The sequence below is a fragment of the Oncorhynchus nerka genome, linkage group LG9a (assembly GCF_034236695.1).
Source record: "Oncorhynchus nerka isolate Pitt River linkage group LG9a, Oner_Uvic_2.0, whole genome shotgun sequence".
NCBI classification, from domain to species: Eukaryota; Metazoa; Chordata; class Actinopteri; order Salmoniformes; family Salmonidae; genus Oncorhynchus; species Oncorhynchus nerka.
In genome coordinates this window covers 4,814,713-4,832,094 of record NC_088404.1, presented here as the reverse complement: position 1 = coordinate 4,832,094, position 17,382 = coordinate 4,814,713, and the positions used below count along the sequence as shown (strand labels likewise).

Here is a 17,382-nt window from a genome sequence, read left to right as displayed (position 1 = left end):
TATCGTTATATGTAGACTGTGTGATAAACGAAAAAAACATTGTTTCAAAACGTAACGTCATTTTTTAAAATTCAAAAAGTCGACGATAAACTTTCACAAAACACTTCGAAATACGTTTGTAATGCAACTTTAGGTATTAGTAAACGTTAATAAGCGATAAAATTCATCAGGAGGCGATGTAAAGATCATTAGCTGTCCGTCTGGAAAAATGTCCGGCTAGAAACTCAACGAAAATATCCGGTCCTAGACCGGATTAGATACGGTGTCCTGTATCTGTTTGACCAAGAAAAAACTCGAAGGGAAATGACAAGACTCTAGACACCCTGTGGAAGCTGTAGGTACTGCAACCTCAGTCAATTCATTGTGGTTCACGTTTATCAATGGGTTCAAGTAGCGCATGGATATATTTTCCCCATTTTCAGTGATCAGTTTTTCCTGTGCTTTTCGATGTAAATGCCGTTCTGGTAAAGCCACAGCAGTGATTTAACCAGTTTTTTAAACGTCTGAGTGTTTTCTATCCACACAGACTAAGCAAATGCATATACTATATTCCTGGCATGAGTAGCAGGGCGCTGAAATGTTGCGCGATTTTTAACAGAATGTTCAAAAAAGTAGAGGGTCGACTGAAGAGGTTAATGAGAGAGGTCAGAGGAGAATGTCCAGACTCATTCAAGCTAACAGAAAGGCCACAAATGCTGGTCCTACCCAGTACTAGATAGGTGACCCTAATAAAGTGGCCGGTGAGTGTACAGTAATATCAAATCTGTCAAATCTGAAAACATGGTCTGGAAAAGTGGTACATGGGACCATAGAAACAGTGTCTGATAAAGAATGATGATGAAATATTACATCCATACATAATGTAGTCCAATTGGTTCATGGTCCACAGTAATTGGTGTCAATGGATCTCGTTATCCTGAAACTTTCATGATCTAAACATGGAATATTGTTTGTCAGTTTCCCCAAAAATATGCATTAAGAGTAATGCAACAGTTACTTATCATTTTGAGCAGTTGTATCAATTGATAGTTAGATCATTGTAATGAAATGAATAGACGGTCATCTCAGATGTAATGTGTGAATTTCATTTTGAAATGGTAATACTTTGATGTCAAGTTGTGTCATATTGAACAGGTGATTTTAGTTCAATGAACAAATTATCTTAGCTTTATGTGTATTGTATCCAAGAAATTGGAAAAAGTTTTTGAGTTTTGATAAATGTGCATTTTGATCATTGGTTGTGAGTTTTGCGTCTAGAGTTTGTAAAAATTACATCAAGGTTCCGAAATTCGTGCCAAAGTGATTGTAAAAAACTGTAATTAATTCATGAATTAATCCATTTTTATTTTTAAGGGGATAGATCAGCTTTAATATTGCAGTTAGATTGTACCTTCCATCAACGTAATTGTCTGCATCATTTCCAATCCTCCATATATTTCTGGGGTATATACAGTGGCAGTCAAAGGTTTGGACACACCTAATCATTCAAGGGTTTTTCTTGATTTTTACTATTTTCTACATTGTAAAATAATAGTGAAGACATCAAAACTACGAAATAACACATAGAATCACGTATTAACCAAAAGAAAGTGTTAAACAAATCAAAATCTATTTTAGATTTTTGCCTTGATGACAGCTTTGGTATTCTTGAGCACAGGTTACCTTGGCGTTCTTGGGCACAGGTTACCTTGGCGTTCTTGAGCACAGGTTACCTTGGCGTTCTTGAGCACAGGTTACCTTGGCGTTCTTGGGCACAGGTTACCTTGGCGTTCTTGGGCACAGGTTACCTTGGCGTTCTTGGGCACAGGTTACCTTGGTGTTCTTGGGCACAGGTTACCTTGGCGTTCTTGGGCACAGGTTACCTTGGCGTTCTTGGGCACAGGTTACCTTGGCGTTCTTGGGCACAGGTTACCTTGGCGTTCTTGGGCACAGGTTACCTTGGCGTTCTTGGGCACAGGATACCTTGGCGTTCTTGGGCACAGGTTACCTTGGCGTTGTTGGGCACAGGTTACCTTGGCGTTCTTGGGCACAAGTTACCTTGGCGTTCTTGGGCACAGGTTACCTTGGCGTTCTTGAGCACAGGTTACCTTGGCGTTCTTGGGCACAGGTTACCTTGGCATTCTTGAGCACAGGTTACCTTGGCGTTCTTGGGCACAGGTTACCTTGGTGTTCCTGAGCACAGGTTACCTTGGCGTTCTTGGGCACAGGTTACCTTGGCGTTCTTGAGCACAGGTTACCTTGGCGTTCTTGGGCACAGGTTACCTTGGCGTTCTTGGGCACAGGTTACCTTGGCGTTCTTGGGCACAGGTTACCTTGGCGTTCTTGAGCACAGGTTACCTTGGCGTTCTTGGGCACAGGTTACCTTGGCGTTCTTGAGCACAGGTTACCTTGGCGTTCTTGAGCACAGGTTACCTTGGCGTTCTAGGGCACAGGTTACCTTGGTATTCTTGAGCACAGGTTACCTTGGCGTTCTTGGGCACAGGTTACCTTGGCGTTCTTGAGCACAGGTTACCTTGGCGTTCTTGGGCACAGGTTACCTTGGCGTTCTTGAGCACAGGTTACCTTGGCGTTCTTGAGCACAGGATACCTTGGCGTTCTTTGGCACAGGATACCTTGGCGTTCTTTGGCACGGGTTACCTTGGCGTTCTTGAGCACAGGGACTATGGTGGTCTGCTTGAAACATGTAGGTATTACAGACTGGGTCAGGGAGAGGTTGAAAATGTCAGTGAAGGCATTTGCCAGCTGTTCAGCACATGCTCAGAGTAAGCGTCCTGGTAATCTGTGTGAATTTGAACTTGTTTAAAGGTATTACTCACATCAGCTACGGAGAGCGTGATCACACACGCTACCCTCGCTGGCCCTAAACAGCTTGTTGAGTGCGGTCTAAGTGCAAGCATCGGTAAGTGGTGGTAAATAAACAGCTATGAAAAATAATAGTATGGTCTACAGCTTATCATGAGGTATTCTAACTCTGGCGAGCAGAACCTCCAGACTTCCTTAATAACATTAGAAACCGTGCACCAGTGGTTGTTGACAAAGAGATACACATCTCCCCTCTTGATACTTACCCGACGCTACTGTTCTGTCCTGCCAACGCATAGAAAAACCAGCTAGAATATTATCCATATCCTTGTTAGCTAAGTCTCCGAGAAACATAGGATATTACAGTTCTTCAGGACCCGTTGATAGGCTAGTCTTGAATGGAGCAGGTCCAGTTTGTTCTCCAGTGATAGCACATTTGCCAATAGAACAGAGTGTATAGGCGGTTTATTTACTCGTCTCCATAGTTTCATCGCGGCGCCTCCACATCAGCCTCTATATCAGCGTCTCCATAGTTCCATCAGGGCGCCTCCACATCAGTCTCTATATCAGCGTCTCCATAGTTCCATCAGGGCAGGTCCACATCAGCCTCTATATCAACATCTCCATAGTTCCATCAGGGCACCTCCACATCAGTCTCTATATCAGCGTCTCCATATTTCCATCAGGGCACCTCCACATCAGCCTCTATATCAGCGTCTCCATAGTTCCATCAGGGCAGGTCCACATCAGCCTCTATATCAGCGTCTCCATAGTTCCATCAGGGCACCTCCACATCAGTCTCTATATCAGAGTCTCCATAGTTTCATCACGGCACCTCCACATCAGTCTCTATATCAGCGTCTCCATAGTTTAATCAGGGCGCCTCCACGTCAGTCTCTATATCAGCGTCTCCATAGTTCCATCAGGGCACCTCCACGTCAGTCTCTATATCAGCATCTCCATAGTTCCATCAGGGCGCCTCCACGTCAGTCTCTATATCCCCGTCTCTTTATTTTCTGGGATTCTGGGATTAGGGCCTGGCCCCGGCCTCAGCAGTATGTCCTGCTCCTTGAAGTAGAAATCTTCATCCAAATCGAGGTTAAATGGTCGTTCTGATCTGATTTGCAGAAGCTCTTTTCGGTCATAGGGTTATGAAAAAAAAAAGTTAAGAACGGCGCCAAAAAAAAACCCAGTTAAAAGCAGACTAGGTCAGGAACATCTCAAATGAATTCCAGCACCATTCTCGCTACACAACTTAAATCCTGGTCTTGCCCATGTTCCAAAGACTTTCAGAAACTTTCCAGCCTGGGTGCCAGTCTGTTTCTGCTGTCTTGTCAACTCCTTCTCACTCATTGTCATGCCCAAACATGACAATTTCATTAGAAGTTATATGGGCCATATAGCATCAGACTGGCACCCAGACACATTGTACTGTGGGTTCGATAGGTTACTGTATGTTTTTATTCTGTCTTATTCTGGCTGATCTTTTGTCACTTTTCTTCTCAGAATCTTAACTACTGTAACGGTTTTCTTGACTTGAAGGAGAGGCGGACCAAATCGCAGCGTGGTTATTTTGATTCATGTTTAATAAAGCACTTCACATGAACAAACTAACAAAAACAAGAAACGTGAAAACCCAAAACAGTCCTATCTGGTGCAAACACAGAGACAGGAACAATCACCCACAAAACCCAACACCAAACAGGCTACCTAAATATGGTTCCCAATCAGAGACAATGACTAACACCTGCCTCTGATTGAGAACCATATCAGGCCAAACAGAAATAGACAAACTAGACATGTAACATAGAATGCCCACTCAGATCACATCCTGACCAAACAAAACATAGAAACATACAAAGAAAACTATGGTCAGGGTGTGACAGTACCCCTCCCCCAAGGTGCAGACTCCGGCCGCAAAACCTGAACCTATTGGGGAGGGTCTGGGTGGGCATCTGTCCGCGGTGGCGGCTCTGGTGCTGGACGTGGCCCCCACTTCACCATAGTCTTAGTCCTCCCCATTGTCCGCTTCCGTGGCCTCCTAACCACGGCGACCCTACTAAATGACCCCACTAGATAGAGGGGCAGCTCGGGACAGAGGGGCGGCAGCTCGGGACAGAGGGGCAACTCGGGACAGAGGGGCGGGGGCTCTGGCGCCTCTGGACTGAGGGGCTCTGGCGCCTATGGGCTGAGGGGCTCTGGCGCCTCTGGGCTGAGGGGCTCTGGAGCCTCTGGGCTGAGGGGCACTGGCGGCCCCTGGCTGACTGCCGGCACCGGCGGCACCTGGCTGACTGGCGGCACTGGCTGCCCCTGGCTGACTGGCGGAACTGGCGGCCCCTGGCTGACTGGCGGCACTGGCGGCTCCTTGCAGACTGGCGGCACTGGCGGCTCCTTGCAGACTGGCAGCACTGGCGGCTCCTTGCAGACTGGCGGCACTGGCGGCTCCTTGCAGACTGGCAGCACTGGCGGCTTCTTGCAGCCTGGCGGCGCTGGGCAGACTGGCGGCACTGGCGGCGCTGGGCAGACTGGCGGAACTGGCGGCTCCTTGCAGACTGGCGGCACTGGCGACGCTGGGCAGACTGGCGGCACTGGCGGCGCTGGGCAGACGGGTGGCTCAGGCGGCGCTGGGCAGACGGTAAGCTCCGGCAACCCTGGAGAGGAAGGCTCTGGCAGCGCTGGACTGGCGGGAGACTCCGGCAGCGCTGGAGAGGAGGAAGGCTCCGGCAGCACTGGACAGGCGGGAGACTCTGTAGGGATGAGACGGAGAGACAGCCTGGTGCGGGGGGCTGCCACCGGAGGGCTGGTGCGTGGAGGTGGTACCGGATAGACCGGACCGTGCAGGCGCACTGGAGCTCTTGAACACCGAGCCTGCCCAACCTTACCCGGTTGAATGGTCCCGGTCGAACCGGGGACACCGGGGACACCGAGCGCAAGGCTGGTGCCATGTAAGCCGGCTTCATGGCATTTGGCTCGATGCTCACTCTAGCCCGGCCGATACGCGGAGCTGGTATACACCGCACCGGGCTATGCACCCGCACTGGGGACACCGTGCGCTCCACCGCATAACACGGTGCCTGCCCGGTCTCTCTCGCACCCCGGTAAGCACAGGAAGTTGGCGCAGGTCTCCTACCTGGCTTCGCCACACTTCCTGTGTGCCCCCCCAAGAAATGTTTGGGGCTGACTCTCGGGCTTCCATCCACGCCGCCGTGCTGCCTCCTCATACCAGCGCCTCTCTGCCTTCGTCGCCTCCAGCTCTTCTTTGGGGCGGCTATACTCTCCAGGCTGTGCCAGGGTCCTTTTCCGTCCAATTCGTCCCATGTCCATTCCTCCTCGCGCTGCTCCTGCTGCCACTTCTCCTGCTGCTGCCCGTTACCACGCCGCTTGGTCCTGTTGTGGTGGGTGACTCTGTAACGGTTTTCTTGACTTGAAGGAGAGGCGGACCAAATCGCAGCGTGGTTATTTTGATTCATGTTTAATAAACTACTTCACATGAACAAACTAACAAAAACAAGAAACGTGAAAACCCAAAACAGTCCTATCTGGTGCAAACACAGAGACAGGAACAATCATCCACAAAACCCAACACCAAACAGGCTACCTAAATATGGTTCCCAATCAGAGACAATGACTAACACCTGCCTCTGATTGAGAACCATATCAGGCCAAACATAGAAATAGACAAACTAGACATGTAACATAGAATGCCCACTCAGATCACACCTGACCAAAACAAAACATAGAAACATACAAAGCAAACTATGGTCAGGGTGTGTCAACTTCCAGTTTATTTTTAGGGTATCCTAACCTCATACATGACACATTCAAAGGCAATGCATAAGCATTCCCTGAATTCTCATGTCAACAATCGCCAGATGGTAATTGTTGACACACATCTTATGAATGTATGTAAGGGTTATAAATGTGTTATGAAGTCCTTATGTAAGTACCCTTCAAATAAAAATGTATACCACATATTCTGATCAAACTTGGCACTGTAGCTGATTTGCAGTTTTTAGATGTAGCTTGACTTGTGATTGAAGAATGGTCTGTATTGTAGGTACAAGGGGAAAGGGAAAGGAGATACCTAGTCAGTTGTACAACTGAATGCATTTAACAGACATGTGTCTTCCTCATTTAACCCAAAGCCCTCTGAGAGTTGTGATTGAACAATGGTCTGTACTGTAGGTGTAGTGTTGTGACAAAGTTGTCATGAGCGACACGGGAGGGTAAGGTCAACGGCAGGTACGGAGGCTGTACAGACGTTTCAGGCAATGTATTCGTGGGAATAGAATCAATCAAGAGGAAAGATGAATCTAGGTATAATCCACACGACATAAGGATGTTGTACTTTTGGAATTGCTCAACATTGACACCTGTTTGTGTTAAACCAGGATGCACTTGTCTCAATGTTTACCCTCCATCTCTATGATACTCACTTGTCAAACAACAAGACAAACAATGTTTGAATCGGTACCGTTTATACCCAATCTCCCTATGCATATATTATGAGAAGCCTGACTGGAATTCAGAAGAACTGGTCTCTAAGGGAGTTCTGGACACAGATCCTGGCAGCAAAACAGGAACGTAAACTTCTGTCCCTGGTCCACTACACCAAAAGACAACAGAGTGAAAGCTGGCCTGTTGTCAGATATGTTGCTTCTCCAGAAAAACCCCTCCAAGGACAAATACAGATATCATTATACTGTTCAAGTTGAGTTCATGTGTCTAACCACTCCCCTCAGCTAAACTGTATACCTGGCCATGTCCTTACCCATCACCACCTCGCTCCCTCCACCTTCACTCACCCCCCTCCCTCTACCTTCACCCATCCCCACTCCCTCCCTCCATCTTCACCGATCCCCACCTCCCTCCACCTCCACCTCTACCTTCACCCATCCCCACCTCCCTCCACCTCCCCCTTCACCCATCCCCACCTCCCTCCACCTCCACCTTCACCCATCCCCACCTCCCTCCACCTCCACCTCCACCTTCACCCATCCCCACCTCCCTCCACCTCCACCCATCCCCACCTCCCTCCACCTCCACCTCCACCTCCACCTTCACCCATCCCCACCTCCCTCCACCTCCATCCCTTTTTCAGGACCCTGTCATTTCCGGTCACAACCTGCAGACTTGTTTACGTGCTGCTGTGTGTTTTTGTGGCCAACCTTACGGTTTTTACTTTTTAATTATCGTTTATATTTTTAGTTTTTACCTCATTCAACTTTTCCACTCCGGACGCTTTATCTGGACATGGTTTGTCAGGACCTCCAACAGCCGAAGCTAAGTAGTAACATTAACATGATGCCTTCTAATTACAGTCGCTGTACTCATAACATACAGGAGAACGATCGCCTTACGGCGAGGATAGCTGTGCTGCAAGCCCAGCTTCAGACGCAACCGTTAGGCAAGGGTAATATCAGTGTAGGAAAGGATGAAACAGCGTCTGTGCCACCAGTAAGTACAGATAGTAACGTTAGTATAAATCCCCTCGCATGGTCTCCACAGCCGGACAACTTTCTCATGGCTTCTGGAGGGAAATGCTGTAGGAATGTTCAACTGGTGTTCTCATTCACTCGACAGAAACTTTCAACCGGTTTTCCCCATTAAGCAGCGAGTCGGAGTCAGAGGCCGAGCCTTCTCTTGTCTCTACCCCTCCCGTTACGGGGTCTGAGACGCAGAAGAATCCCACCATTAGTTCTGTCAAATTGAAAACCCTAGTCATTGGCGACTCCATTACCCGCAGTATTAGACTTAAAAATGAATCATCCAGCATACACTGTTTACCAGGGGGCAGGGCTACCGACGTTAAGGCTAATCTGAAGATGGTGCTGGCTAAAGCTAAAACTGGCGAGTGTAGAGAGTATAGAGATATTGTTATCCACGTTGGCACCAACGATGTTAGGATGAAACAGTCAGAGGTCACCAAGGGCAACATAGCTTCAGTGTGTAAATCAGCTAGAAAGATGTGTCGGCATCGAGTAATTGTCTCTAGCCCCCTCCCAGTTAGGTGGAGTGATGAGCTCAACAGCAGTCTTACAACTCAATCGCTGGTTGAAAACTGTTTTCTGTTTTCTGGGACTCACCCACAAACAGGACCAAGCCTGGCCTGTTGAGGAGTGACGGACTCCATCCTAGCTGGAGGGGTGCCCTCATCTTATCTACCAACATAGACAGGGCTCTAACTTCCCTAGCTCCACAATGAAATAGGGTGCAGGGCAGGCAAAAGGCTGTTAGCACAGTCAGTGTAGTCAGCTCAGCTATCCCCATTGAGACCGTGTCTGTGCCTCGACCTAGGTTGGGCAAAACTAAACATGGTGGTGTTCGCCTTAGCAATCTCACTGGAATAAAGACCTCCTCCATTCCTGCCATTATTGAAAGTGATTGTGATATCTCACATCTCGAAATAGGGCTACATAATGTTAGATCCCTCACTTCAAAGGCAGTTATAGTCAATGAACTAATCACTGATCATAATCTTGATGTGATTGGCCTGACTGAAACATGGCTTAAGCCCGATGAATTTACTGTGTTAAATGAGGCCTCACCTCCTGGTTACACTAGTGACCATATCCCCCGCGCAACCCCCAATGGCGGAGGTGTTGCTAACATTTATGATAGCAAATTTCAATTTACAAAAGAAATCTTTTGAGCTTCTAGTCATGAAATCTATGCAGCCTACTCAATCACTTTTTATAGCTACTGTTTACAGGCCTCATGGGCCATATACAGCGTTCCTCACTGAGTTCCCCAAATTTCTAACGGACCTTGTAGTCATAGCAGATAATATTCAAATTTTTGGTGACTTTAATTTTCACATGGAAAAAACCACAAACCCACTCCAAAAGGCTTTCGGAGCCATCATCAACTCAGTGGGTTTTGTCCAACATGTCTCTGGACCTACTCACTACCACAGTCATACTCTAGACCTAGTTTTGTCCCATGGAATAAATGTTGTGGATCTTAATGTTTTTCCTCATAAACCTGGACTATCGGACCACCATTTTATTACCTTTGCAATCGCAACAAATAATCTGCTCAGACCCCAACCAAGGAGCATCAAAAGTCGTGCTATAAATTCCCAGACAACCCAAAGATTCATTGATGCAGTTCCAGACTCCCTCTGCCTACCCAAGGACGTCAGAGGACAAAATTAGTTAACCACCTAAGTGAGGAACTCCATTTAACCTTGCGCAATACCCTAGATGCAGTTGCACCCCTAAAAACTAAAAACATTTGTCATAAGAAACTGGCTCCCTGGTATACAGAAAATACCCAAGCTCTGAAGCAAGCTTCCAGAAAATTGGAACGGAAATGGCGCCACACCAAACTTGAAGTCTTCCGACTAGCTTGGAAAGACAGTACCGTGCAATATCGAAGAGCCCTCACTGCTGCTCGATCATCGTATTTTTCCAACTTAATTGAGGAAAATAAGAACAATCCGAGAATAAAAATGGATACTGTCGCAAAGCTAACTAGAAAGCAGCTTTCCCCAAGAGAGGATGGCTTTCACTTAAGCAGTGATAAATTCAGCAACTCCTTTGAGGAAAAGATCATGATCATTAGAAAGCAAATTACAGACTCCTATTTAAATCTGCGTATTCCTCCAAAGCTCAGTTGTCCTGAGTCTGCACAACTCTGCCAGGACCTAGGATCAAGGGAGACACTCAAGTGTTTTAGTACTATATCTCTTGACGCAATGATGAAAATAATCATGGCCTCTAAACCTTCAAGCTGCATACCGGATCCTATTCCAACTAAATTACTGAAAGAGCTGCTTCCTGTGCTTGGCCCTCCTATGTTGAACATAACAAACGGCTCTCTATCCAGCGGATGTGTACCAAACTCACTAAAAGTGGCAGTAATAAAGCCTCTCTTGAAAAAGCCAAACCTTGACCCAGAAAAAAATTAAAAACAATCGGCCTATATCGAATCTTACATTCCTTTCAAAACATTTTTTAAAATCTGTTGCACAGCAACTCACTGCCTTCCTGAAGACAAACGATGTATACGAAATGCTTCAGTCTGGTTTTAGACCCCATCATAGCACTGAGACTGCACTCCTGAAGGTGGTAAATGACCTTTTAATATAAGAAATGCATCAGCCCACTTTTAGACCCCATCGTAGCACTGAGATGTGTTAACCTCTCTGGTACAAGTGGGACGCTAGTGTCCCACCTCGACACCAGCCAGTGAAATTGCAGGGCGCCAAATTCAAAACAACAAAAATCCCATAATTAAAGTATTATACACCATTTTAAAGATACACTTCTTGTAAATCCAACCACAGTGTCTGATTTCAAATAGGCTTTACGGCAAAAGCACACCAAACGATTACGTTAGATCAGTAGCCTAGTCACAGAAAACCAAACAGACATTTTCCAGCCAAGGAGAGGACTCACAAAGTCAGAAATAGTGATTCAATTAATCACTGACCTTTGATGATATTCATCAGATGGCACTCACAGGACTTCATGTTACACAATAAATGTGTGTTTTGTTCGATAAAGTGAAGGGATGATGGGTGAATATGGAGGGAGGGAGTGGGGATGGGTGAAGGTGGAGGGAGGGGGGTGGGTGAAGGTGAAGGTGGAAATAAATGCATTGTCTCAAACAAACATTCGGTTAAAGTGTAGAGAGACACATCAAACTACAGAAATACTAATCATAAACATTGATAAAAGATACAAGTGTTAAACATACGAATAAAGATAAAATTCTCCTTAATGCATTAACTGTGTCAGATTTCAAAAAGGCTTTACGGCGAAAGCACACTTTGCAATCATGTTAGGTCAGCGCCTAGCCACAGAAACCCATACAGCCATTTTCCAACCAAGGAGAGGTGTCACAAAAGTCAGAAATAGCATTAAAATGAATCACTTACCTTTGATGATCTTCATCTGGTGGCACTCCCAGGTCTCCATGTTAGACAATAAATGTTAGTTTTGTTCGATAATGTCCCTTTTTATGACCAAAAACCTCCTTTTTGTTCACGTGTTTTGTCCAGTAATCCAAATGCACAAGGCGCAAGCTCTAAGTCCAGACAAAAGTTTTTTTTAAGTACAATAAAAGTTTGTAGAAACATGCCAAACAATGTTTAAAATCAATCCTCCAGTTGTTTTTGTCATAAATAATAAATAATATTTCATCCGGACAAAAGCTTTGTCAATTGAAAAGGAGAAACAAAAGGTGCACTCCGATCAGGTGCTTGGCTGATGTCTGGAAATTTCCACTGTCCACTCATTGAACGTATCTGTCACGACATCCGCCGAAGTTGGTGCCTCTCCTTGTTCGGGCGGCGTTTATTTCATCGTCACCGGCTTTCTAGCTGCCACCGATCCATGTTTCTGTTTTCCATTTGTTATGTCTTGATTCTACACCTGGTTCCCATTAAGTTATTATTATTTCCCTATTTAACCCTCTGGTTCTCATTATGTGTTGTGCGTGATTGTTCCTGTTATGTGTTAGTTTTGCGTGTTAGTGTTTGTTACGCCTTCATGGATTTATTGTACTGTTTATTTTCCCAGAGTAAAGTACGTTATTTTTACTAGGTTCTGTTTCTTGCGCTTGACTCCTCACCTACACACCACTGACGCTGACAGTATCTCCCTCATTTTTCAGAGTAAAAGCCTGAAACAATGCCTAAAGACTGGCCACATGTAGAGGAAGCCATAAGAGCTCATGCACCTTTGTATGGTGGATAGGCTTTCAATGGAAAAACAGCCATTCAAAATAATAGTACTTCCTGGTTGGATTTTCCTCAGGTTTTCACCTGCCATACCAGTTCTGTTATACTCATATGCATTATTTTAACAGTTTTGGAAACTTTAGAGTGTTTTCTATCCAACACTACTAATTACATGCATATCCTAGCTTACGGGCCTGAGTAGCAGGCAGTTTAATTTGGACGCGCTTTTCATCCGGAGGTGAAAATACTTTCCCCTGCCCAAGAGAGGTTTTAAGGTGGTAAATCACCTTTTAATGGCGTCAGACCGAGGATCTGCATCTGTCCTCGTGCTTCTAGACCTTAGTGCTGCTTTTGATACCATCGATCACCACATTCTTTTGGAGAGATTGGAAACCCAAATTGGTCTAAATGGACAAGTTCTGGCCTGGTTTAGATCTTATCTGTCGGAAAGATATCAGTTTGTCGCTGTGAAAGTTGAAAATAAAACTGTGAAGGACCTCGGCGTTACTCGGGACCCTAATCTCTCTTTTGACGACCATATCAAGACTGTTCCAAGGACAGCTTTTTTCCATCTACGTAATATTGCAAAAATCAGAAACTTTCTGTCCAAAAATGATGCAGAAAAATGTATCCATGCTTTTGTTACTTCTAGGTTAGACTACTGCAATGCTCTACTTTCCGGATAAAGCACTAAATAAACTTCAGTTAGTGCTAAATACGACTGCTAGAATCCTGACTAAAACCCCCAAAATCGATCATATTATTCCAGTGCTAGCCTCCCTACACTGGCTTCCTGTTAAGGCAAGGGCTGATTTCAAGGTTTTACTGCTAACCTACAAAGCATTAAATGGGCTTGCTCCTACCTATCTTTCCGATTTGGTCCTGCCGTACATACCTACACGTACGCTACGGTCACAAGACGCAGGCCTCCTTATTGTCCCTAGAATTTCTAAGCAAACAGCTGGAGGCAGGGCTTTCTTCTATAGAGCTCCATTTGTATGGTATGGTCTGCCTACCCATGTGAGAGACGCAAACTCGGTCTCAACCTTTCATTCTTTACTGAAGACTCATCTCTTCAGTAGGTCATATGATTTAGTGTAGTCTGGCCCAGGGGTGTGAAGGTGAACGGAAAGGCACTGGAGCAACGAACCGCTCTTGCTGATTCTCTGCCTCTAACCCTATTACAGGGGCTGAGTCACTGCCTTACTGGTGCTCTTCCATTCCATCCCTAGGAGGGGTGCATCACTTGAGTGGGTTGAGTTATTGACGTGGGCTTCCTGTCTGGGTTGGCGCCCCACCCTTGGGTTGTGCCATGGCGGAGATCTTCATGGGCTATACTCGGTCCTGTCTCAGGATGGTAAGTTGGTGGTTGAAGAAAACCCTCTAGTGGTGTGGGGGCTGTGCTTTGGCAAAGTGGGTGGGATTATATCCTGCCTGTTTGGCCCTGTCCGGGGGTATCATCAGATGGGGCCACAGTGTCTCCTGACCCCTCCTGTCTCAGCCTCCAGTATTTATGCTGCAGTAGTTTATGTGTTTGGGGGTCTAGGATTAGTCTGTTATATCTGGAGTATTTCTCCTGTTTTATCCGGTGTTCTGTGTGAATTTAAGTATGCTCTCTCTAATTCTCTCTCTCTCTCTCTCTCTCTCTCTCTCTCTCTCTCTCTCTCTCTCGGAGGACCTGAGCCCTAGGACCATGCCTCAGGACTACCTGGCATGATGACTCCTTGCTGTCCCCAGTCCAACTGGCCGTGGTGCTGCTCCAGTTTCAGTTGTTCTGCCTGCGGCTATGGAACCCTGACCTGTTCACCGGACATGCTACATGTCCCAGACCTGCTGTTTTCAACTCTCTAGAGACAGCAGGAGCGGTAGAGATACTCTGAATGATCGGCTATGAAAAGCCAACTGACATTTACTCCTGAGGTGCTGACTTGTTGCACCCTCGACAGCTACTGTGATTATTATTATTTGAACATGCTGGTCATTTATGAACATTTGAACATCTTGGCCATGTTCTGTTATAATCTCCACCCGGCACAGCCAGAAGAGGACTGGCCACCCCTCATAGCCTGGTTCCTCTCTAGGTTTCTTCCTAGGTGTTTGCCTTTCTAGGGAGTTTTTCCTAGCCACCGTGCTTCTACACCTGCATTGCTCGCTGTTTGGGGTTTTAGGTTGGGTTTCTGTACAGCACATTGAGACATCAGCTGATGAAAGAAGGGCTTTATAAATACATTTGATTTGATTGATTTTGATTCACCTCCATCCATCCATCCCCCCTCCTTACGCCTTCACCCATCCCCACCCCCTCCCTCCACCTTCACCCATCCCCCCTCCCTCCCTCCACCTTCACCACCCCCTCCCCCTCTCCCACCTTCACCTTCACCCATGCCCACCCCCTCCCTCCACCTTCACCCATCCCCACCCCCTCCCTCTACCTTCACCCATCCCCCCCCCTCCACCTTCACCCATTCGCCACCTCCCTCCCTCCACCTTCACTCACCCCCCCTCCCTCCACCTTTACCCATTCCCCCCTCTCTCCACCTTCACCTTCACCTTCACCCATCCCTCCCTCCACCCCACCTCCCCCTCCTCAACAGTGGCGTGTATTCAGGCTACCCCAAAAAATGTACCAACAAAAGAAGAAAAAAACATCACAATCATTTATCTTTCATCCCGTTGTGTTTCATACATTTCCTTAAATTCGCATCAAGGCTAAATGCATCTCACCAGCGAACAAAACAGCGCCTCTCTGTCTCAGTATGTGCAGCGTCTGATGCTGTCCAGTCAGAAAGAGTATGACATTGTTGCCACTCATAGCATTGAATGCAAGGGAAGCCATGGAGTGTTTGTCCTCTAAAAAATATATACAGTCCATCATCGTTGAGCTAAACTGAGCTAAATCAGCTGTGGATGTTCCTGGTGCACTGACAAAAAAAGGGAAGCCAGGTTGGATTTGGCTTCACATCAAAAGCCAAACATCATTATTGATAGAAAAAAACCTTGAATTGTTGCATCTCGTTGTGTTGTTGTCCTCCGGTGGTTAATTAGCTAAAATCGGACTTTTCCTAAATTAGCCATGAATGGAGATGGAAATTTGGACTTTTTTTGGACTATTTATTATTATTTATTTATTTACTTCAATCAATGATTATAACAACGATTCTGATCCAACCATAAAATCAGTTGTTGTTCCCTGGTCTGAGAGGATGGAAGTTCAATATGTAGCTAGATGTTGTAGACTAATGTTAACTAGCTGGCTCATCACTGCCCATGAAAGGAAGTTAGGCTATCGAGCAAGCATTTTAGCCTAGGACAAATAAAAGCATGTACTGTATGACAGACCGTTTCGGCAACATTGGTGTTTCTCTGCAAGTAGAGTGAGTCAACATGTTTTTCTACTTGCACACACACACACACACACACACGCACATGCACACGCACACGCACAGGCACACGCACAGGCACACGCACACGCGCACACACACACACACACACACACACACAGCATATTTAGCTTACGGTGATTGGACAAAAATAGTTTTTGGTATCTTTTAGTTGTCACTGTATTAGACAAAGCATAGATGATTAGATGATGTTGAAATGTTGAAGTTGAAATGGTGGTGGAATAGTGGAGGCAGCTCCTATTTTCTTTTGCGACTTTTGTTAACTCTCTGTGGTTCTAAATCAACCACTAATTTGTTTAGTAGAACATTTTCGTAAACATTTTTTTTCAAAATGGCATTTCGTGATATCGAATTGGTAGTTACAGTCTTGTCTCTTCGCTGCAACTCCCATACGGACTCGGGAGAGGCGAAGATCAAGAGCCATGCGTCCTCCAAAACACAACTCAACCAAGACGCACTGCTTCTTGACACAATGCTTGCTTAACCAGGAAGCCAGCCGCACCAATGTATCGGAGGAAGCACCATACACCTGGCGACCGTGTCAGCGTGCACTGCGCCGGCCCAGCCCCAGGAGTCACTGGAGCGTGATGGGACAAGGCCAACCCGACCAGCCAATCCCTCCTCTGATCCGGACGACACTGGGCCAATTGTGCTCCGCCTCATAGGTCTCCCGGTCACGTCCGGCTGCAACAGCCTGGGATCAAACCAGGATCTGTAGTGACGCAGCTAATACTGCAATGCAGTGCCTTGGACCACTGCGCCACTCGGGAGGCCTCGGCCTTACTGCTTTATGGTTGGATTAATTTGGGCTCTATCACATCCCACATCTGTCCCAGACTATGTTTGGAATATTTCTCTCTCGAACAGAAGGACAAGTTGAACAATAGAATAGGTCAACTTTTGTACTATGGGGGTTAATAGATTTATAGAGGCTAGTGGAGTTTCTGTTCGTTAGGCCTATTACTCATCTGGTTGGCTGACGAAAAGTCAATGTGGACAGTCTTCTAACATCTTCAATATTTGCCTCAGAATTTGATTAGATGGACATGCGCAGTTGCGTCCCCGATGTACCTGTCCTCATTTGTTAGCCTACTTCAGAGCTGAGATGACTGTGAGAAGGATCATGTGATGGCTGTTGGCCAATAAGAACTGAGATATCAGAGAGAGCCATGTGAGTGAGAGGTGATTTATAAGGGGAATTATAGTTATTATATTCAGCCCAAGGACACAACGGCCACTATGGCCACAAAAGGAATGGCATGTTTTTTAGGGGGCATTACAACCAGACAAGTGGGATGCCATCGGGAAATTCGAGGCCTGGTGAGAATATTATCAAGTGCTTGTCAAATTGTGAATGAGAGACTGATGAAGTGTGTGCAGCCTGCTCAAGAAACAAAGCATAGATCATGCCTAGCATCCGACTCTTTTCAAATCATCATTAGAGTCACTTAAAACTTGTTATGGAGCATGCGAATTTTCGGTCTTTAAAAA

The 17,382-nt window shown here is 46.2% G+C and overlaps 1 protein-coding gene across 1 annotated transcript in view; it reads left to right on the top strand.

Moving 5' to 3' along the window:
- The window catches only part of LOC135573446 (anoctamin-3-like), a 105,170-nt gene extending 88,561 nt beyond the window's left edge, over positions 1–16,609 (top strand). Inside the window, exon 18 of the mRNA XM_065022778.1 lies at positions 16,380–16,609. Within this exon, the coding sequence (XP_064878850.1) occupies positions 16,380–16,609 (230 nt within the window). The remainder of the gene's footprint in view (positions 1–16,379) is intronic.
- Positions 16,610–17,382: the final 773 nt, after the last annotated feature.